This window comes from Sminthopsis crassicaudata, chromosome 3 (genome assembly GCF_048593235.1).
Source record: "Sminthopsis crassicaudata isolate SCR6 chromosome 3, ASM4859323v1, whole genome shotgun sequence".
NCBI lineage: Eukaryota > Metazoa > Chordata > Mammalia > Dasyuromorphia > Dasyuridae > Sminthopsis > Sminthopsis crassicaudata.
Window position 1 is genome coordinate 251,946,454 of NC_133619.1, and position 24,313 is coordinate 251,970,766.

The 24,313-nt window shown below is 34.6% G+C and overlaps 1 protein-coding gene across 1 annotated transcript; it reads right to left on the reverse strand.

The window, feature by feature from the left end:
• Positions 1–22,649: 22,649 nt before the first annotated feature.
• Positions 22,650–23,513, reverse strand: MSMO1 (methylsterol monooxygenase 1). The gene is given in 6 exon segments (XM_074297325.1): positions 22,650–22,799; positions 22,801–22,868; positions 22,871–23,131; positions 23,134–23,439; positions 23,442–23,468; positions 23,471–23,513. Coding segments are annotated over 6 exon segments (855 nt in total).
• Positions 23,514–24,313: the final 800 nt, after the last annotated feature.

The window sequence follows — 24,313 nt, forward strand, 5'->3', positions numbered from 1 at the left end:
ACCAATTATATTACTTCTTCACCTACCCTGTTCTGTTCTTTGTTTTATGCTTATAAAAAGAAGCCACATGTTTATTTTGGAATCTTTGGCTCACTGAAGCAATCTTTAGACCCATTTTATTAGCATAATAATACTCTGCTAATAAACTGTTATCTTGCTTGGAGAATCATGTCTCAGACTACCTTTGTTGAATTTTATTTACAACAGTTATAAGACTCATAATTTTTGTGCATGTGTATGTAAAGGGCTAGAACTGAGCAAATGCATTTGGATAATGGAGCACAAGACTAATGGCCAATTGGAAGGTTCCCTATTAACTTGTTTGAAGGGTGACCCTCCCCAGCTATTCTGTGCTGACTTGATTGGTGGGATAAAGAGGGGGAAGTGACTTGTGTGGGATGAATAAGGAGGAGGAAGAGGAAATTGAGACGCTCACGCTCAGTCTCTTGTGGCGGTTCAGGGAGGAAGGTGTGTGTGAGATTGCTAGACCTAACCCCCTGACCTTGACCGTAAAAGATCAAGAATAAAGACGTTTAGTGATCCTGACTCCGGCTGATTTCTGGGAAGACAGAGTTCCAGCATGTGTGTATATATACATATACTGATGGTGGTGGAATCAACTTTACAAAATTTTTGTACATTTTTTACCATGGGGCGGGAACTCCACTTGCCATGATCATTAAGCCAGAGTTGGGTAAGCAGACAATTTTCAGGGCATCTTTTCTAGCCCTTCCTCACATATAGCAGTGTGATCCTTAAAAGGCTGCTCAGACCCCCAGGAGTCTGTTTAATCCCACTACTGCTTCCAGTGAGAAGACCCTGTGGCTTAGGCCATCCATTTGTAGGATTTTGACTATATCTCCCAGTGAATCCCCACACCTGCTGCTTCCTCACTCACCCATTGGCACAGGGCTTTGAGGGTAGAAATGGTAAAATGCTATGGTAATATTTTTTGATGCATGGATAAATTGGATTTAAGTGAGGCAGAGCTGCCTCATTGTCTCTTCTAGCTTCAGGATAGAGTTAAGACAATTGGTTATGTTTCAAGATACAGTGGATGATCTTGGCATCTCTAGCCACATTGTTCAAATAATAGACATACACTTGACAAAAAGAGTATTTTATGAAAAACTCACACAGATAAGTACTCATGTAATAGTCAGAAAAAGTGATACAAGGACACTCTCAGGGTCTTTCTTAAAAACTTTAAGGAGTAGAAAGAGTACTGGCCCAGAAGTCTGAAGGAACTGAATTCAAATCTAGCCTCAAACATTTAACATTTACTAGTTGTGTGACCCAGGGCAAATCACTTAACTTCAATTGCCTTGCAAAAAAAAAAAGAACTTTAGAATTTATTGTATGATATGGGAGATACTGGTACAAGACCATCCAGCATGGCGTGCCCATCATCACAGAATGATCTGTGCTCTATGAGCAAAGCATAATTGAATTAGTTCAGAAGAAACACAAGATGCCAAAGTTAGAGAATCTGCCACAAATGTTCATAGGGACTATTTGTGTCCGAGCTATGTCAGAACATTCTGAGTTCATATTGGTTTGATCAGCCATAGTCAGACATAATAATTTGACTTTAATATAGTGATGTCATTTGGTCCCCTTTGAGAGTGAAGGATAATAGCCGTATGCCTATATACATATATTTATATATATATATATATGTATGTATATGTATGTACATATGATATATTGCATTTTTTGCTTTTATATTAAAAATTGGTTGGAGGAAAAAATACCTGGAAAAATATTAGTTTGATTAACTAATTACAAGGTAAGTATGAACCATTAAGAATGATGCAATTTCTAAAAAGGCTACGGCAAGTTGAGACTACATGAACATAAGTATAGTATATGGATCAAAGGCTGCAAAAATTCTTTTGCCCTCTGATATGGTCAGATCATAGCTGTGTTCAGTTACGGTACCAAATTTTTTTTAATGTTATTGATAATTGCTGTAAGAACAGAGAATGACAGAAATTGTTCCATGAAGAATACTTAAAGCAGGTGGGGATAAGAAAACACATAAGAAGAGACACATATCTTTCCTTCTTTAGACTAACTATCTCCAACTCCTTTAACTTTAATGCAAAGATTATCTAATTCAAATGCTTCATTTTATGGATATAGAAACTGAGCCTCAGAACAATTGTAATAATGGATTACTTAAGATTTCTTAGATAGTAAATATCAGAATCAGGATTCAAACCCATTTCCTTTGAACCAACCCCTCCTTATGTTGCACTATGACAAGGAAAAGGAAACTCTGGAGGGCATAACTAGGATTGAGGGGTGAAATCTATAAGAAGGCAGATTTTAGTGCAATCTGAGAAATTTATAACAATTGAAACAGTTCATAAATGAAATATGATGGATAATTTGCAAAACGATGGGCCCCTTCATAATGGAAAAGTTTGAATAGGGGTTGTAATACACAATTATCTATCATGACTGTAACATAAATGTTACAGAGAGAATTCTTGCAATGGATGGAAAAACTGGACCAGGTGGCCCACCAGGCTCTTTCCAGCTCATAGATTCTGTTTCTAAGTTTAAGTAATTCAATCATAAAGCAAGGCAACACTAAGGGTAACATTAATGTCAAAACTACTAACTTACAGACATTTTAAAAATACAAAAATCATGATTTACTCCAGAATGATTTTTTTAGTGTATATGTGAGCACTTCTTTCACAAAATACCATATACTGATTTAGTTTCTAAAGTTTCTAGTTTATTATTTCATATATTATTATTTTCATAATCAACATTATCATTGATAGTTCACATTTACATAGTATTTTAAAGTTTATAAATTGTTTTCCTTGAAACAACCTTATGAAATAGGTACAATAATTATTAGGGTTTTTTTTTGGAGTGGATATATGATTTTAACAGTGTCACACAGCTATAAGAATAAGGTGTCTGAGGCCAGATTTTAAACCAGGTTCTCCTGACTCCATCCATTCTGCTCTATCCACTGTGCCATTCAGCTTCTCCCTTTGGGTTTTTTTAAGGTACTAAAATTATTGTTATCTCATTTTGCAGATTAAAAAACAGAGAGGGGTAAAATGATAGCCACATATTTGAAAAGGTATCAGGCAACATAGTTCTGGACCACAACTATGCTATCAAGGTAGGCAAAACAACTTCATTGAGTGCAGAGAACAGATGCTCTAACTATCAGAGAAATTATTGTCCCTTGTCAAGAGGTACCTGCCTAAGGATTATTCAGTATTGAATCATCCCAACCAGGAATGAGTGGGATTGGAAATTAGGCTGAATCACTGGACAGAAGACCTTTTAGCAAAAGGGAATAGGAGACTGACCATTCACTTATCTGGACTTCATCAGGCTGGTTCTGGGGCAAGTTACAAGGACACCAATGAAGAATAAGAATCAGAGAAATATGGTAGAAACAGGAAGATTTAGCCTATATGGAAGATGGTTTGGACTTGGAATGTTTAACCCTGGAGGGAAAAACTAAGAATAATAGATAAAAAATAAAATAAGTTTTACTTCAAATGCAAATGTAGAATATGACTTTTTGAAATATTCTGAGCAGTGCCATATAAAATGATTACTATGAAGATTTCAAAGAAATATGAGAAGCCTTGTATACACTGATGTAGAACAAAGTAAGCAGAATCAAAAGAACAACTTACACAATAACTATAATATTGTAATTTAAAAAAAATTAAAAGGCAACTAAACTGGTTAATTATATTGATCAATCTTAAATGGACAATTTAAACAGATCCTCAGGAAAGGCTTGGGCAGCTACAGGATTTTTTGTGTCTTCCACTTCCTCCACTGTCAGACCATATGTTCTCATTGATTGCTTTTGCTTAGCTATTTTCTTTGAGGGGAGGTTGCAGTAATATAAAAAATGAAAAAAAAAACAACTTCAATAAAAGTTTAAAAATTAAACTAAATAATATGAAACTAAAACATCAACTAACCACTAACATAAACTAAATATCATAATAAGGAATATTTTTTGTAGTCTTGGATTAATAAAGGATGAAATGCTCACAAAATTTTAAGAGTGGAAAAGTTTTTATTATGGAAAAGACCATGTGATGAGGTAAAATATAATGGTCAAGTCAGGAAAAACCTAGGTTTAAATACTCTCTCCAAAATTTACTAGCTGTATGATCATGGGCAACTCAGTAAACCATTTCAAAGGTAAATTTAATAATAACAGTAGTACCTACTTCCCAGGGTTGTTTTGAAGATTAGATGAGATAATATATCTTAAGTGCTAAATATAAAGTGGTACAAAATTCCATCTGTGGTTATGACTTTAAAACTAACCCTTTATCATATATTCCAGAGATGACTTGCAAATGTGAAATATGTTTATATCTCCAAATCATTTTGGCTGGGGATTTAATATTCTCTTTAGACATTTTATTTTTAAAAAATCTGGGACTATTAAGAGATTGAGAAATTGAATTTTAATTTCCTTTAATCCTTAAAAACATCTTGATGGAAGTTTATTGCTTTGGGAAAGGTTAACTTTTGAATGGTTGCTTAAGTAAAAACTCTATAGTCTTATTTTTAGTAAAAATTAATTAAACTTCAGTGCCTAGTACAGCACTGTGAATATAATCTGTGCTCAATAAATGTTGAATGATTGGAACATTGTTCAATGGATAAATTTAATTCAGCTTAAAGGATAGGGGGAAAAGCCACTAGATGTGAAATCCTAGGAGTTTCCATCCAATTTAGCCCTTTGAGATTAATAGTTTAAAAAGAGGATTGAGGAAATTACTGGGTTCTGCATGCATAAGGTAATTTCCTAAGGGAAAAGAAAAAAAGGAAAATGGGAAGAAAGAGTGAAATCAATTTCTCTTTCTCAATATCATATTGTTGTACTCACATGCTACTTTTATAGTGTGAGAAGCAATGATATTTTTAATGTCTGATTAGGATTATCAATCCAATTGCTAACCCTTCTAAAGGAAAACCTGGAAATGTTAGATCATTAGGTAAACATTAGGATCCAATGATCCATTATAAAAACAATTAGTAAAAGCTTTTTCAATATGATTTAAGTTAAGAATATAAAGACATTTTTAAAAATTTTTCTCTCTATAGATAAATTTAGGCAGGAATCCTATATCCCTCTATCTTATGCCTCTTGCAAATATTAATCAATCATAGTATACTATTTTTCTTACACCTCTTCTAACTATTTATCAGTAATAGTATCCTAACATCTCTAGATTTTGAAGGCTACCCTTATTTGGAATTGAATAGGAAAAAAAAAGAATGGGAAACACTTTAATAAGAAGCAGGGGAGATCTAGTTGTTCTTAAAACAGTAACAACAACATTATATTCAATTGTTTTATTGAGTATAAAAGAACATAGGAAGGGAGTAAGGAAACTAAAGGGATCCTCAAGAATACTCCTTTCTCCTTCATTAGGGCACTAACACTCCTTGTTCCCTAGCCCTAAATAAAAAATCTCTAACTCTTCTAGGAAACACACACACACACACACACACACACACACACACACACACACACACTCAGTCAGGCTCCCCATGCAGATAACCTCTTTCTTTTTGGTTACTCCTCTCTTTTTACTATTAGGAGACATCTTGTTTTCCAAAACTAAGATCCAGCAAATAAACTGTGCCCCGAATTTGGCATAACAATAATACTTTGCACTCAGCCACAGTAAAATCCCAGTATTGTTTCATCAGCACTAGGAGGTCTCTGAGCTTGGACAAGCATTTCATAATACTCCAATTCTGGTCATGAAGTCCTGCTATGGATAAAACTTGTCTCATTGCTGCTGTTAGCCATCACTGTCAGGACTATAGCTCACTATATAGTCATTAGTTCGTGTATTGAGATTTGCTCACACTAAAGTGGGTCTCCTACTAGTGGGTGCCCTAATACATGTGTCTAGTTTTCCTCCTCCAATGGAATCAAGTAAGCTTTTTTGCTTTTGACTAATGTTATATCTTTGGTTTTATTTATTTATTTTTTTGAGTTAACAGTAGTTGCATGACTTCTTTGTTAATTTGTGACTCTTTGTTAATTTGTTTTCAGGGTTGACAATTTTTGATTTCACACCTTTGACCCTTAGAAAACCCCTCATTCATGAACATTACCCTATCTTTAAATTCCCTCCCCATGTTGATGTATTAAAATACATCTTAAACCAATCACACAAATACAGGCACTGAAGATGATAAAACATCTGGATCAATTCAACAAAATCAAAAAGGCAAATACTCATTCAAGCAAGCCTATTGCTTGCTTAGAGTGATGTAGGCAAAACATACAAGTGACTAGCTGAATTGACAGTTAGGTGGCACAGTGTATAGGAAGAATTCCTGAGTTCATATCTTCGCCTCAGATATTTAATAGCCACATTTTTGTTGTTTTTTTGTCCTTTATTCTTGAAGAGGACCAAGGACATGAAGATGATGTCTTGATTTGCTTGTGAGTTGGATTTAAATAAGGAAGAACACATAAAGTGACCCTGAACAAGTCACTTAAACCTTGTTGGCCGCGGCTTCCCCATCTGTAAAATGAACTGGAAAAGGAAATGGCAAACTTCAAAAATTTTGCCAAAAAACCCCAAGTGGGATCATAAAAAGTTGTACATATTTTTCAACCCAGCAACAATTGAATTAGCTTTGTGTCAAGATGTGACACAGTCTCTCAGGGAAATGTCATATCTTTCTGTCCTTAAGATACCAGTTTCCTCTCTAGATCTACTATCCTCAGACATTCTATCCCTTTTTTAATTAAATTTTTTATTTTTAAAACATATGGAAGGATAATGTTTCACAACTGACCCTTGCAAAATTTTGTGTTCCAATTTCCACTCCCCTTTTCCCCCCACCTCCTCCTCTAGATGGCAAGTAATCTAATATATGTTAAATCAGGTAAAATATATGCAAAACTAATATAGCTTACATATTTATACAATTATCTTGCTGCACAAGAAAAATCACATCAAAAAGGAAAAAAATGATAAACAAAACAAAATTCAAGCAAAAACAATAAAATAAGTGAAAACGTTATTTTGCAATCCACACTTAGTTCCCACAGACCTCTCTCTGGGTATATATGGCTCTCATCATCATAAAATCATTGGAAGTGGCTTAATTGTCTCATTGTTGAGAAGAGCCATGTCCATCAGAATTGATCATTGTATAATCTTGCTGTTGCTATGTATAATGATCTCTTGGTTTTGCTCATTTCATTTAGCATCAGTTCTTGTAAGTTTCTCCATGCCTCTCTGAAATCATCTTGTTGATCGTTTCTTAACATTTCCATAACATTCATATACCATAACTTATTCATCCATTCTCCAATTGATGGGCATCCACTCAGTTTCCAGGTTCTTGCCACTACACAGAAGGGCTGCTACAAATATTTTTGCACACGTGGGTCTCTTTCCCTCCTTAAAGATCTATTTGGGATATAAGCTCAATAGAAACATTGCTGGATCAAAGGGTATGCACAGTTTCATAACTTTTTGAGCATAGTTCCAAATCGCTCGCCAGAATGGCTGGATCCATTCATAATCCCACCAACAATGTATTAGTATCCCACTTTTCCCACATCCCCTCCAACATTCATCATTATCTTCTCCTGTCATGTTAGCTAATCTGAGAGGTGTGTAATGGTATCTCAGAGTTGTTTTAATTTGCATTTCTCTGATCAATAGTGATTTAGAACACCTTTTCACATGACTAGAAATGGTTCCAATTTCTTCATCTGAAAATTGTTCTTTCACCATTTATTAATTGGAAAATGGCTTGAATTCTTATAAATTTGAGTAAATTCTCTGTTTTAGAAATGAAGCCTTTCTCATAACTCTTGAATGTAAAAATGTTTTCCCAATTTGTTTCCCTTCTAATTTTGTTTGCATTAGTTTTGTTTGTATAAAACCTTTTTAACTTAATATAATCAAAATTATCTATTTAGTGTTCAATAATGAACTCCAGTTCTTCTTTGGTTGCAAATTCCTTCCTCCTCTACTGATCTGAGGGGTAAACTATCCTGTATTCATTTAATTTGCTTATAATATCATTCTTTATATCTAAATCATGAACCCATTTTGACCTTATCTTGATATAGGGTATTAGGTGTGGGTGAATGCCTAGTTTTTGCCTTTTTAGTTTCTAATTTTCCCAGCAGTTTTTGTCAAATAACGAGTTCTTATCCCAAAAGTTAGGGTCTTTGAGTTTTGAGTAATATAGTAATATAGATTACTATATTCACTAACTATTTTGTCCTGTGAACCTAACTTATTCCACTGTTCGACTACTCTTTTCCTTAGCCAATATCAAATAGTTTTGATAACTGCTACTTTACAATCTAGTTTTAGGTGTGGCATAGCTAGGCCATCTTCATTGACATTTTTTCATTAATTTCCTTGAAATTACTGACCTTTTGTTCTTCCAAATGAACTTTGTTATTATTTTTTCTATATTTGTAAAATAATTTCTTGGGAGTTTGATTGGTATGGCACTAAATAAGTAAATTTAATTTAAGTAGTATTGTCAATTTTTTAATATTTGCTCAGCCTACCCATGAGCATTTGATATTTTCCAATTGACTAGATCTGACTTTGTGTGGAAATTGTTTTGTAGTTGTATTTATATAATTCCTGCCTTTCCCAGGCATATAGATTCCCAAAATATTTTGTACTACTGACAGTTATTTTATTTATTTATTTATTTATTTATTTATTTATTTATTTATTTATTCTGTTTTTATAGTTCTTTTTTTTTATTTAGAATTTTTTCCCACAGTATATATGCATGAGTAATTTTTAAATAATATTATCCCTTGTATTCATTTTTCCAAATTATCCCCCCCTCCACTCCCTTCCCCTGATGACAGGCAATCCCATACATTTTACATGTGTTACAATTTAACCTAGATACAATATATGTGTGTAAATACCATTTTCTTGTTGCACATTAAGTATTAGATTCCGAAGGTATAAGTAACCTGGGTAGATAGACAGTGGTGCTAACAATTTACATTCACTTCCCACTGTTCCTTCTCTGGGTGTAGTTATTTCTGTCCATCATTGATCAACTGAAAGTGAGTTGGATCTTCTTTATGTTGAAGATATCCACTTCCATCAGAATACCTCTTCATACAGCATTGAAGTGTACAGCGATCTTCTGGTTCTATTCATTTCACTCAGCATCAGTTGATGTAAGTCTCTCCAAGCCTCTCTGTATTCCTCCTGCTGATCATTTCTTACAGAGCAATAATATTCCATAACCTTCATATACCATAATTTACCCAACCATTCTCCAATTGATGGACATCCATTCATCTTCCAGTTTCTAGCTACAACAAAAAGAGCTGCCACAAACATTTTGGCACATATAGGTCCCTTTCCACTCTTTAGTATTTCTTTGGGATATAAGCCCAATAGCAGCAATGCTGGGTCAAAGAGTATGCACAGTTTGATAACTTTTGGGGCATAGTTCCAAATTGCTCTCCATAATGGCTGGATTCTTTCACAACTCCACCAACAATGTATCAGTGTCCCAGTTTTCCCACATCCCCTCCAACATTCATCATTATTTGTTCCTGTCATCTTAGCCAATCTGACAGGTGTGTAGTGGTATCTCAGAGTTGTCTTAATTTGCATTTCTCTGATCAGTAGTGATTTGGAACACTCTACATATGAGTGGATATAGTTTCAATTTCATCATCTGAGAATTGTCTGTTCATATCCTTTGACCATTTATCAATTGGAGAATGGTTTGATTTCTTATAAATTAGGGTCAGTTCTCTATATATTTTGGAAATGAGACCTTTGTCAGAACCTTTAGCTTTAAAAATATTTTCCCAATTTGTTACTTCCCTTCTAATCTTGTTTGCATTAGTATTATTTGTACAGAAACTTTTTAGTTTGATGTAATCAAAATCTTCTATTTTGTGATCAATAATGGTCTCTAGTTCTCCTCTGGTCATAAATTCCTTCCTCCTCCACAGGTCTGAGAGGTAGACTATTTTCTGTTTCTCTAATCTATTTATTATCTCATTCTTTATGCCTAAATCATGGACCCATTTTGATCTTATCTTGGTATGTGGTATTAAGTGTGGATCCATATCTAATTTCTGCCATACTAATTTCCAGTTTTCCCAACAGTTTTTTCCAAATAATGAATTTTTATCCCTAATGTTGGTATCTTTGGGTTTGTCAAAGATTAGATTGCTATAGATGTACCCTTTTTTGTTCTTTGTATCTAATCTGTTCCACTGATCTACCGGTCTATTTCTTAGCCAATACCAAATGGTTTTGGTGACTGCTGCTATATAATATAGCTTTAGATCAGGTACACTTAGACCACCTTCCTCTGACTTTTTTTTCATTAGTTCCCTTGCAATTCTCAACCTTTTATTCTTCCATATGAATTTTGTTGTTATTTTTTCTAGGTCATTAAAATAGTTTCTTGGGAGTCTGATTGGTATAGCACTAAATAAATAGATTAGTTAGGGGAGTATTGTCATCTTTATTATATTCGCTCGGCCTATCCAAGAGCACTGAATCTGACAGTTATTTTAAATGGAATTTCTCTTTGTATCTCTTGCTATTGGACTTTGTTGGTAATACATAAAAATGCTAATGATTTATGTGGATTTTATTTTATATCCTGCAGCTTTGTTAAAGTTGTGAATTGTTTCTAGTAGTTTTTACTTGATTCTCTAGGGTTCTCTAAGAATACCATCATATCATCTACAAAGAGTGATAATTTGGTTTCCACATTACATACTCTAATTCCTTTATTCTCTTTTTCTTCTCTTATTGCCAAGGCTAACATTTCTAATCCAATACTGAATAGTAATGGCAATAGTGGGCAACCTTGCTTCACCCCTGATCTTATTGGGAATGGTTCTAGTTTGACCCCATTTCATATGATGAAAGCTGATAGTTTTAAATAAATGCTACTGATTGTTTTAAGGAAAACAGACACTCTCTCTTAAAGACATACATTATCTCTTGTACTTTTCTCAGAACTTTCTTTTAATTTCCCTTATCTGAGATATATTTTGCCCACAGAAAAATCCTATAATCTTTTCTCACAATCTACTGACATCTCTCAGTCTAGATCCTGTTACTCTCATTTACTTTCAAAGAATCATGTACTGGATTTGAGAGAATCTAATTAATGGCCTCTCCTCCCTACTCTTTCCTACTTACATAGTGCTCCTTCGCTAGCATCCAAACTCCAGTTTTCAAAGGACATAATTCCTCTTGGATTAGGGCTTGATGCAGTCAGGGCTCACCAATTCTGCATCTGCTCTAGCATTTGGTCCTACTGACTCATTCACTGTATTTCATTGGTTGGTTGGTGTTCTTTGTTGTTGAAGAGGACCAAAATAACATCACTATGTTAGAGTCAAGTTAGCGTATCCAACTGTGATTGATCAGACTCTTCCACAGGTTAAGCATAAATAGTCCATATGTCCATTTGGAATGCATTATTTAACTTTGTGCATCCTGCTTTTCTTTTGAGCTACTTTAATTGTACTTTGTTCACAGGACACAGAACTTCATCTGAAGAGGGCATGCCATGCTGGATGGTCCTGTTTCAGTGTTTCCCACGTCATACAATCAATTCTAAAGTTCTTAAGGGAGACTTTGAGTGTCTTAAGAGAGACTTTTTTTTTGACTACTTTGTGAGTAGTTACCCTCTGTGAGCTCTCATAAAATAGTCTTTTTGGCAAGCATGCATTTGGCATTCAAACAACATGGCCAGCTTAACAAAGTTGCACTCTCTGTAGTAGAATTTGAATGCTTGACAATTTAGTTTGAGAAAGGACCCTAAGGTCTGGTATCTTACCCTGCCAGCTGATCTTCAGAATCTTTCTAAGACAATTCAAATGGAAGCAATTCAGTTTCCTGGAATGGCACTGGTATAATGTCCAGATTTCACAGGCATACAACATTGAGGTCAGCACAATGACTCTGAACACCATTAGTTTAGTAGTTTTTTTCCCCACACTTTTTTTCGGAGCTTCTCAAACAATGAGCTAGTTCTGGCAATATGTGTCAACTTCATTATCAATGGGTATATCCCTGGACAGTAGACTGCCAAGGTAAGTAAACTTATCCACAGCATTCAAAACTTCTCCATTTGCTGTAGCAAATGGTTCCACATATGAATGATGTGGTGCTGTCTGATGGAATACCTGTATTTTCTCAGTGTTAATTGTTAGGCCAAAATTAGCACAAACATAGCATGTTGTCTTTCACCTTTGGAAGCTGCATTGAAGGCATAATCATCTGAAAAAAATTGTGCACCAACCCTCCATTTTAGTTTTGTCTTGTATCCATTTCAATTTGAAGCATTTATCATCAAGGTGTTAGCTGACCTTGATGCCATTTTCAAATTCATTGAAGGTTTTTTTTTTTTTTGACAAAATGGCTGAAAACCCCATGCTAAAAAGCATGGAAGCAAACACACAGCCTTATTTCACTCTATTGGTGACTGAGAAAGTACTAGAGCATGATCCTCCAGAACCCAGACAAGCATGCCATCATGAAATGGATGTATAATACTGATGAACTTTTTGGGCAAACAAATTTTAGACATAATTTTCTATAAGTCCTCATAATTGACAGTATCGAAGGCCTTGATCACCTCTTGTTGTTATCCTTTGTTCTTGAAGAGGATCAAAATGACCTCATTATGTTAGAGTCAAGTTATAGTGTGTCCAACTATGGCTTATAAGACCACTATGAGCTCAGGAATAATTTACCACAATTTGGTCACAAATAGTCTCTATGAACATTTGGGGTGACTTCTCTAACTATGCACCTTGTATTTCTTTTGAGTTAATTCACATCTGCTTTGCTCAGAGAGCACAGAACCTTCTCTGATAAGGACATACTATGCTGGGTGATCCTATGTCAATGTCTCCCATGTCATTCAATAAATTCTAAAGTTCTTAAGAGAGACCTTGAAAGAGTCTAACCTCCACATGAGTGATTTCTCTGTCTTCATATATACTTACTGAATCCTCTTCTTTCTCTACTTATTCATTGCAAACTTCGATAACCTAATCTCCCTAAGTGTGCAGTATACATACTGAAAGGGTCTTTAACTATTGCTCTCTATTTTATGATTTCCTAAGCACTGAATCCAATACTAATTCTTCATTCCTTCAGCATTCTCAGACCAATTTTCCACCTCCAAAACAACTAACAAAGCAAAGAATTTGCTTTCTAATATACTTAGAGACCCAGGAAATAGTCTGCATGGTCCAAAGCCCTGAGTACAAAGATGTTCCTGCCACCCACAGCCTCACAGCATCCTGGAGTTTGGAAACATTTTGCTCAACTGTTACCATTTTTATATCTTTCATTTCCTCCAATAAAATACCACTCCAATGTATTTTCATGGTGTAGAGGTGATATCAGGTTCCAAAATATATAACACAGTACAGGCTCTGTGAGGTCCAACCACGCTGGAAAAGTTTCAAGGATGAGCCATAGCTATTTGGAGGACCAACATTACTTAGCTGGTTTAGAGAAGTTATTTGCTGGGAGAACAACTGGATGATGAATTTTTTATCCTTAGCAATTTACAAAGTCTGTCTTTGGGAAGGATTTTAATATGCATCAACAAAAGGAATGCCAGCATATGAAAATCTCAGATTCTTTTAGAATAAATATTTTTGATTCAGGAAGAAAAGAAAAGAGAGATTAGGAGAAAAGTTCAACAATCTGAGAATGACAAAATCTTTGATCTCATAAAATATTCCACTGAAGTGACTGCCCAACAGAATGACTGTCATTTGCTTGACTTTTATGTGGGTAACAAATGATACCTAACATTAAAACAAAGATTTAGAGCATGAAGTTGGCTTCTTGTTTACTTAGAATATTGCAAAATATTGCAATATTGCAAAGACTTGAGTAGAAGGACTTTCAAGTTATTGATAGCGTCTCTCAGTGAGAATGTCTTTGCTTTAGGATGAAAGCAGGAAATGCCATTTAAAAATAGCTTTTCATTGTAAATAGTAGTCTTTTTAGACCTTTATAAAACTGGCCAATCACTCATAAATTGTGTTTTTGCATAGTGAATTTGAGACAGAAGAACGTAATAACTTGTGTGTTCCCTCTCAAAGGCATGCTTATTAATGTTATAGAAGAACTTTGAACAAGACAAAATGTATATGTGCAAATAAAGATTTTAAATTATTAACAAAGACAATAAGTATGAGTTCAGTATTGGAATATGTGCTTATCATTTGAGGACCAGACTAGTCAAATTTTGAGAAGCTCATCACCACAAAATTGGACACCAGGAGATGATATTGTTATTTGGGTTTTCTGTTTTTTTGGGGGGGGATAGAGCAAGAACAACAATTTATTTTTATTTATTTATTTTTGTTTTTCTTGACAAAGACCACTTGTGGAAGGAGAAAAACCTTAAACCCTAACCAATTTAATAAGCTAAACTTGATTTTTCCTAAAGCAGTATTGAGACCATGATTGAGATGGGTGGCCCAGGGCATTAAAAACACAGGCTATTCTCACTGCCTATTTTTGCTGAATATCATTCTCTTGCTATGGCTAAGGAAATTTTCCTTAATTTTCTGTTGAATGATTTATGACTGTCTCATTTTTTCCAGTATAAAATATGATCTATCAGGGGATTGACTGGCCTGAGTCAGACCAGAACACCAATAAATATAAGTATTTCCATATATAAACCCCAACAAAATAATATTGTAAAGGAAACCATGAACCTTTTTTTTTTGTGAAACTCAGTTTTTTATTAAATAAGTTCAACACATTAAGTTTGAAAGCTTCACTGTTGGTCTGCCTCTCTTTGAAGTTTCTTTAGTTATCTCATTGTGATTGAATATTGTTTTGCTATAATAAATGATGTGTGTGTGGGCGGTTTCAGGAAAACATTGCAAAATCTGTATGAACTGATACAAAGTGAAATAAAAAGAACCAGGAGCTCATTGTGCACATTAATAATAACAATGTAACGATGATCAATTGTGAAAGATTTGACTACTCTGACCAATACAATGATACAATTCCAAAGAAATCATGATTTTAAAAATGCTATCCATCTCTCAAGAGAGAATTAATAAACCGAGTACAAATGAAAGTATAGTTCTCTTTATTTTTCTTGCTTTTAAAAATTATGACTAATATAAAATATATTTTGCATAATTTCACATGTAAAATTGATATATTGCTTGCCTCCTCAGTGAGTGGAGGTAGAGTGGAAGAGAATAAAAGAATTTGGAACTCAATTTTTTTTAAAAAGAATGTTTTTTTTTTAAAAAAGGTTAACAAATTAATGAATAAATTATAAATATATAAGTAGAGTCAATTTAGACAAGGCGAAAAGTGCTTCAATAATACTTTTCTTCCTTTTTTAATTTGGGGAGGAGATTATTGCTATCATTAATTTTTCTCTTCCAATTCAAGCAATTCCTTTGTAACAAATAAACTCACTCATGCAAAACAAATTCAGATATATTAGTCCTGTTCAAAAAAAGTATGTCTCTTTTGACTGGATCTTTTCTTCAAGGTTCTTCAAGGTTCTAGGGTTGATGTAACCTGCATAAACAAACCTCTGGAGTACATCATCATGCATAGGAAATCCTTCTTCAACTTAGACTTTATGTTTCATTTCTATCAATCAACATGTGCTTACTAGGTGTCAGGCATTGTGCCAAATGCTGGGGCTACAAAAAAGAAGTAAAAGACAGTTTTGCTTTTGAGGAGTTCACAATATAATGAGGGAAACAACATGCAAATAAACATGTTCAAACCAAGCTATATAATGAATAAACAGGAAATAATTAAAAGAGGTAAAATACTGAAATTAAGAAAGATTAGGGGATGCTTTTTGTAGAAGATGGGATTTTAGTTGGTAATTAAAGGAAGGCAGGGAAGTCAAAAGTCACCAGAGCCAAGAGATAGAATACCTTTTTCATGGACCAATCAGCAGCCAGTGTCACTAGATTGAAGAATAGGTTTGGGAAGTAAGATGAAAGAGGATTGGAAAGGTAGAAGAGGCCTAGATTGTGAAGGATTTTAAATACTATTTTGATTCTGGAAGGAAGAGAAAGCCACTGGAGGTTATTGAGTAGGAAGAATGACCTGACCTAGCTTTAGAAAAATCATGGCTAAATGAAGATGGACTGGAATGGGGAGAGATGAGAAGCAGGCATATCCATCAGCAGGCTACTGCATTAACCAAGGTATGATGTGATGAAGACCTATACTGGAGAGGTGGAAACATCAGATGAGAAAAGGGGACATATTTGAGAGAGGTTGCAAAGATGAAATCAATAGACTTTGGCAACAGCTTAGATATGTGGTGAATCCCTTTGATTGGGTTCTTGGGGTACAGATAAACAAAATAAATTGTTCCTTATCTCAAGAAACTTATATTTTAGTGGCTCTGTGTTAGTAGACAGAATATCTGTATTTGTGAATTAATAGATCCTTGAAATAGCAAAATAAATATGTGTAATGTGCACACAGATGTAAAGGGACACATGGGTATTCTGAAGATCACCTGGCAGGATGAGTTGGCAAACACTGGGATCCTTTCTTGACCTAAACTATCCAAGCATTCAAACTTTACTGAAGAAAACACAACTCCATTAGTCTGGCCACAATATTAGAATGCCAAATGTACTCTTGCCAAAAAGATTATTTTATGGACAACTCACATAGGACAGACATTCATGTGGTCAGAAAAAGTGGTTCAATGGCACTCAAGAACTTTAGATTGCACAACATGAGAAACACTGGCATAAGACTACATAGTATGATATGCCCTCATCAGAGAAGGTGCTGTGCTCTATGAGCAAAGCAGAATTTAACTAGCTCAGAAGAAACACAAGATGTGCAAAATTAGAGAATCACCCAAATGTTCATATGGACTATTTGTGCTTGACCAGGGACAGAGCATTCTGAGCTTGTATTGTTCTGCTCAGTCACAGTTGGACACACTGTAACTGGACTCTAAAATAGTGATGTTATTTTTATCCTTTTCCAGAACAGACAACAACCAACCAAATGACCAACTTTTCTTTCAGCATACTCAAGATGTTTTAGAAAATAGACACTACTATGTTTGTTTGTTTTTTGTTTTATTTTTTATTATAGCTTTTTATTTCCAAAACATATGCATGGGTATTTTTCAATACTGACTCTTGCAAAAACTTCTGTTCCAAAATTTCCCCTTTTCCCCCCCCATCCCTGTAATGTGCTGTTGTCTCCAGAAACTGCCGATCGCTCTCTGGTCTAGAGGAGAGACTTCTTCCTCCAGAGAGCCGCCTCAAGTCTGGCCTAGAGCAGAGATTCTTCTTTACTCCAGAGAGCCGCCCCAAGTCTGGTCCAGACAAGACTCTCTACCTCTCCAGTGCCGCCCTCTTTTATCCTCCCAGATAATCGGCGTGGAATAATGCAAGAGCTTCTGGGAAAAATTACTTCAACCAATGAACTTGCTCCTCCTAAGAATGCAAGCTCCTCCCCAGGAGTTCACAAGTAAAACTCCCAGTAAAGGTTGGAACTAGAGAATTGTTAAGTACTGACTTAGCACTTAGTAAGAATCTAACATCTCCCCCTTTCTTTTGGTTTAGAACATAGGGTGGTCATTAGCACTTAGTCAGAACCTAACACATCCCCTCCCCTAGATGGTAGGTATTCCAATACATGTTAAAATATATGTTAAATCCAATATATGTATACATATCCATACAGTATCTTGCTGCACAAGAAAAATCGGATCTAAAAAGAAAAAAAAAAGCCTGAGAAGGAAAACAAAAATGTAAGCAAACAACATCAGAAAGAGTGAAAATGCTATGTTGTGGTCCACACTCAGTTCCCACAGTTCTCTCCCTGAGTGTAGATGACTTTCTTCATTACTGATCAACTGAAACTGTGACATCAGCCATAGATTTTTCTATTTCCCTCACTGAGGTCAAGGATTCTGGGTTTTCTTTGTTGAAAAGCCTGAGTTGAGAGAAAAAGAAAGAAAAAAGAAAAAAAACAAAACAAAAATCAGGCTACAATCACTAAACACTCAAACCATTTAATGTAGAAGGTGGGGTTATGGAAGCTGAGTAAAAATAGTGAGTTAAATTCCTTGAAAATATTTCATCCTCATATTGAAAGAACTAGAATGGTGTCAACTAGTCCAGATGTTAATTGGCCTTGACTATCTCTCTTTTTTCCCCCAAATTTATTTTATTTAAAGAAACAGAATAGGAAAAAAGAAAAAGAGAAAAAGAATATGAAACAAAATAAAACAAAACAAAAAAGAACATTGTCATGTGTCAAACAGAACACAGGGGAGGATTCAAACTATATAAGAAACACCAGTTAAAGTAAGTATATATATATATATATATATATATATATATATATATATGTGTGTGTGTGTGTGTGTGTGTGTGTGTGTGTGAGTATGTGTAATATATTATATATAATTATGTTACATAATTATATATAATATACATATATATTAGTAGAAGAAATTGTATTCATGAATATCCATTTTTTTCTTTACTTCCTTGTAAATTGTTCTTTTGTTCTCTTTTGGGAACCTTTTTTACTTTATTCTTTTTTCCTCCTTTCATCTCTCCCTTCACCAGCCTCAAGCAGGCTATAGTTAAGAAAGAATATATTTATGTATATGTATACACATACATACACACACATACCTCTACACAGGTATCTTTCCTATTCCTGCTGACCCTTTGATTTAATTCTACTCCTAACTTGACTTGTTATTACTTAACCTCCCCTCACCCATGGATCCCTTCCTTGTCTTCTCTCACTCTTTGCTTCCCTGTCTGCCCATTTCCTCTATTGCCTATTGAACCCATTCTCAATGTGAGTAGGTTTTCAGAACTACAAACCCTCCTCCCCGCAATGCCTTTGTGTCTATTCTTCCTATGCACCTCATTTGTATGACAAAATTACTATTTTAACTCTGCCCCAATCTTTCTTTTGAGTTATTGTATTGTTGATGTCAATCTTAAATATATGCTATAAATTTGCCTTGTGAAAAAAAATTAACAGTTTGTCTATGTTTGTTGAGTTCCTTGAAATTGATCTTTGATATTGACTCTTAAATGTTAAACTTTCTATTAAATTTGGGTTTGGTTGCTAGAAAGTCCTGAAAATCTGCAAGTTCATTGAATATCCATTTTTCTCTTTCAACATTATAGATATTTTTGCAAGATATGATATTTTTGGCCACAAGCCTAGTTCTTTTAATTGTCAATAAATATGATTCCAGGACGGCTGCTACTAAGTCCTGTATAATTTTAATTGTAGTTTCAGTGTATTTGAATTGGTTTTTTTCTGGTTTCTTGCAAAATTTTCTCTTTGATCTGGTGGTTTCAAAATTTGGTAATAATGTTCCTATGTGTTTTCCACAAAGGATCTCACTGAGATGTTGATCAGTGCATTTTTTTCTATTTCTACTTTCCCCCCATGTTCTATCATTTCAAGATAATTTTCTTAGGTTATTTCTTGCATTATTGTTTCAAGGTCTTTTTGTTAGTCACAATTTCCAGGCAGTCCAATTATTTTTATATTTTCTCTTCTTGATTTATTTTCCAAATCTGTCATTTATCTTATGTTTCACATTCTGTTTTATTTTTTTCATTCTTTATAATCTGTTTTATTATTTCTTGATTCTTGATTTCTTGAATTTCTTGATTCTTCACAGCTGCCCTAGTTTCCCCTTCCCCCATTCTAATTTTTAAAGCATTATTTTCATCTTTGAGATTCTGTTATCTCCTTTTATAATTGGTTAATTTTTTTCATAATCTTCTTGGTTTTATGGATGATTTTTATTTAATTCTTAATTTTTTAGTTTTTCTTCAATGTCTCTCATTTGATTTTTAAATCCTTTTTTGAGTTTGATAAGTTCTTTCTGGGCAGAGAGCCATTTCATGTTACTCTTTGGGATAGATGCTTTTCTTTTACTTTCAGTGTCCTCCTCTGAAGATGAAACCCAGTCTTCTCTGTTCCCATAGTATGTTTTTATGATGGGATTCTTTTTTTTACTGGTTCATCTTTTTTTTTTTCCTGAGGCAAATGGGGCTAAGTGACTTGCCCAGGTTCCATCTTATTTATTTATTTAATAAAAGCACCGCTAATCCTGGGATGAGGGGATGGTGTCTCTGGTTTCATTTCAGATCTTCCATCTGACTAGGAACCCCAAACTAAGAGCTCCCCCTTCCAGCAAGTGCCCAGAGTTAGCAACAATTCTGTCCCACTACCTCTGCACTCCCCAGGTGCTATTTCCTTCTCTTCCAGGGCTGTGTCCCTGCAGCACAGTTGGGCCTGCTGCTCCCAACAAGCCAAGATTCTCTCAGTCTTTCTGGACTCAGACTAAAATTCCACAAACAGTCTGGCAGGTGAAAATCTCTGTGGTTCCTGGTGAGAACACAGACATATTCAGCTAATCCCAGGCTCCCCATTCTGAGTTTCTGTGGAGTTAGCACAGAAGTGTTTGCTTCTTCAAGAAGTTTTGAGTTGTATCAGGAGGACCCCCATTCTACCCCAAGTCTTCTTGACTTTTCACAAATCTATGTTCACCCTGAGGTGTGAATTTATTCTATTTGTGGGGGAAACCTGGAGAGCTTGAAATTTACCAACCTACTCTGCCATCTTCCCAGAATCTTTCTCTGGATATCTCTTTAAAAAAACATTTCCCCCTAATTATCAAGCATATATTTCTTCTCTTCTTTCCCCCATCATTGGGACAGAAAAAGAAAACTCTTATAACAAAATATTTATAGTGAAGCAACAAATTCTCCCCTGGCAATCTCATCCTAAAAGAATTACAACAATTCTAAGAGGAAAAGAGCAATAGATAGAAAACCGATGGCAGCAACACAAGTAAAGAAAGTTGTAGTGGCAATGCATGCTATGATACAGCAATAGAAATTAGAAACTCAGAAATGAATAAGAGAGACAGACAGATAATCAGAGAGAGATAGACAATTAGGGACAGATAAAGAGATGGAGATACAGAGACACAGAGACAGAACATATAAAATTGTAGGCAACAAAGCAATAGGGATCCAAAAATTGGCATGGTGAGAACCATAGAACAGAGAATCAGAAAAGAGACTGGAATGAAGGAACACAAAGACATAGATCCATGTAGTGAAGAAAACAATGACTTTATCTTTGACTAGTTCCTTGAGTCATGTAGATTGTAGAGGTCCTGGAAGAGAAGTTAATGCTATAGTAAGGAAGACTTTTTTTTGTATACTGGTAGGCTTAATTTCAGAGTAACACTATGTCAGGAACATAGATATAGGTCCTGTGGGGTTTTTGTTTTGTTTTGTTTTTATTGTCTCTAGATCTAGATTTAGATAAGGGTTGTGAGCCTATTATAGTTTAAAATTCTATTAAATAAAACATATTCTATGTTTGATGTTTTATTAATCTGAAGTATTTAAGTAAACTGCAAACACATATATACTCTTTTAATTTTAATTTTTTAATTGAAGCTTTTTATTTTCAAAACATATGCATGGATAATTTTTCAAAATTAATCCTTGCAAAACCTTGTTTTGTCCAATTTCCCTCCCCCACCCCTCCCCCAGATGGCAAGTAATCCAATATATGTTAAACATGATAAAAATATCACATACACACACACACACACACACACAAAATTATATTCTCTTACCAAGAAGGACACTATAATATCAGGGTACGTTTTTTAAAATCACAAATCAGAAACATGTTTATTCCAACAGCCACAAGTACAAACAGCAGCAAGTCAGTTCATTGTAACAGTATACACATTCAAATCATGTAAATGCTGGAGACATGAGAGAAAAAAAAATTAGAATAGTAAGAAAAGCTCCTCAATTTTTTAAACATCAAGTACATTGGGAAAATGTAGCCTAAAATCTGCTACTCGGCTCAATCCAGGACTGTTTAATTTGATTTTATCAGCAGCATGTTGTATCCAAATAGGAATCCTTTGAAAGGAGAAACAAGATCTGAATGACAACCATCAAAGTCCAGCCTTTCCCATATATCTTATGCTTCATCATAATACAAGGCTACTGGTGAACTCATATCCAGTCAAGACTTCCTTGAATTAGAAGCTTGATCTATTCAGTGAAAAATCTAAAACACACTCTTGATATTTTGATCTTTAGGCAAACTATTAAAAATACTTGTTTCAAAAGACGAAAGATAATGACCACAAGCTTGTGTTTCCCACAAAGTGCATTCTATTTCCCACAAAGTGCATGCTATTGTTCAATTTTATATTCCTTCATGATCTATGGTCTTATCAATTTAAAAAAAGATGCTTGAAAAATCTATATAATATTTTTAAGGCTTTTTGCTTTTTTTGTAACATGGCCTTTTAAACTCCTCACTAAATGTATTATTAAATATATATTATGTATATATATGTTTCTATATACACAAAGGTTTTATGTAAAGTAGAACAAATTCTCACTAGAGTGATAACACAAGATTATAAAATGTTCTTTTATTAATAGCCAGGATGCATCTTTATTTTGTCCTCCTTTAAGCAATTTTAACTACTGTTCTCTTGCATGTTTATCTTCTGGAATATTTGCAAAATGTTTATTTGATCTTTTTTTTCCAATGTTGCAATTTCTTCATCTTTTCAGTGTAACTAATATATTGAGAATCTGTACCAAAGAGTTTATCCCACCATGTAAATGTTGAAGCATAATTTCCAATGAAGTTCATGTAGTAAAAATCATGATATGGAATCATGATACCATTTACCAGTATAAAATGGTATGGATTTCAAAGGATTGAGAGCAGTATCATAACCACATGCACATCAATGGTTTCTGTTAATCAAACTGTGACCTATGCCCAAAGGAGGACTACATAGTCACAAAAAAGCAAAATTCCAATTAAAAAAATCTGAAGAATGAGGGCTTTAAGATGAAGTGCATAATCAGCTTCCATTCCAATAGGGGCCTAAAATTCATGATGAACTTTATGGATACACTCATGATATAAAAGTCTATGAAGGAAATAGTGCCAGGTATCTTCAATCACTGCATAACCAAAACATCTGGCCAATAGTATTGCCATCTTGACATTCTGTCTTGAGCATAAGGAATAGTAAAATATTCTGTAAAATATCAAGTACCACAAATCAAAGGTAGCTGAATACAAAAGTGATAGATGAAAATTTTTATGAGACATTTCCACTGGCCTTCCCAAGTTTCTAGTTTTTCTTTTTGAATTTTATATTTTTGCATACAAACAAACAAAAATGCTAGTAAACAAAGCAAGAAACAGTTCACTTCATGAACTCTGATAGATCCCCATTTTCCAATACTACTTTGTGCATTATTCACCATGTAAATCCAAACATTTTAAAACTATACTTGTCAGGTAATAAGGAATCTAAATATTCCACTAAAAGGATACAGAACCAAAGACGTTAGCACTTTCTTTTGTAGCCATTATTCAAATTTCTTCAAACAGACATATTCAGAACCGTGTGCCTGTGATGGACAGAATGGAGCCTTCCTCTTCCTAATACCCTCCCTTGCTTGTGCCACGCCCTTCACCTCCAGAAAACTGGATCAAATTGTGAAGATCAAAAACAATATCCACTGCTTGCTGTTAGGCTGGACATATCTCAGAGCTAGTTCACCCCTCGACTTTGGGCATACTGAGAGTGAAGCCTATCAAAACATAATTGTGCCATCCCTCCACTCTGATACATTTCAACTGGTTCCTTCAAAGAGAAGATAAAGATATAGAGGTTCCAGAACTTTTCCACAAGTTGGTCATAAACTTAGTTAGGGGTTACTATTGAGTTGAGGGATGGTAGCATCAAATGTGTTGTTCTAGAACAAGTTCATACTGTTTCTCACTGTTACATTTTCAGTGGAAGCATTTACAATTGAGGAATCAGGAAAAATGACACAAATCAGGGCTTGGTGTACTATTTTGTTGATTGTCTAGATCAGTGGTCCTCAAACTTTTTAACTAGGGGGCCAGTTCACTGTTCCTCATGCTATTGGAGGGCTGGACTATAGTAAAAACAAAAGCTCACACTGTCTCCGCCCCTCAGCCCATTTGCCATAACCCTGTGGGCTGCATAAATATCCTCAGCCTGCCGCATCTGGCCCAGGCCATAATTTGAGAACCCCTAGTCTAGATTAAAGAAAGTGATGGAAAAGGTATAGATATTACATTTTAAAATGTTTGCATAAATCTTCCTCTTAGAGTTGGTTCTTAAATATATTTTCCAGCAC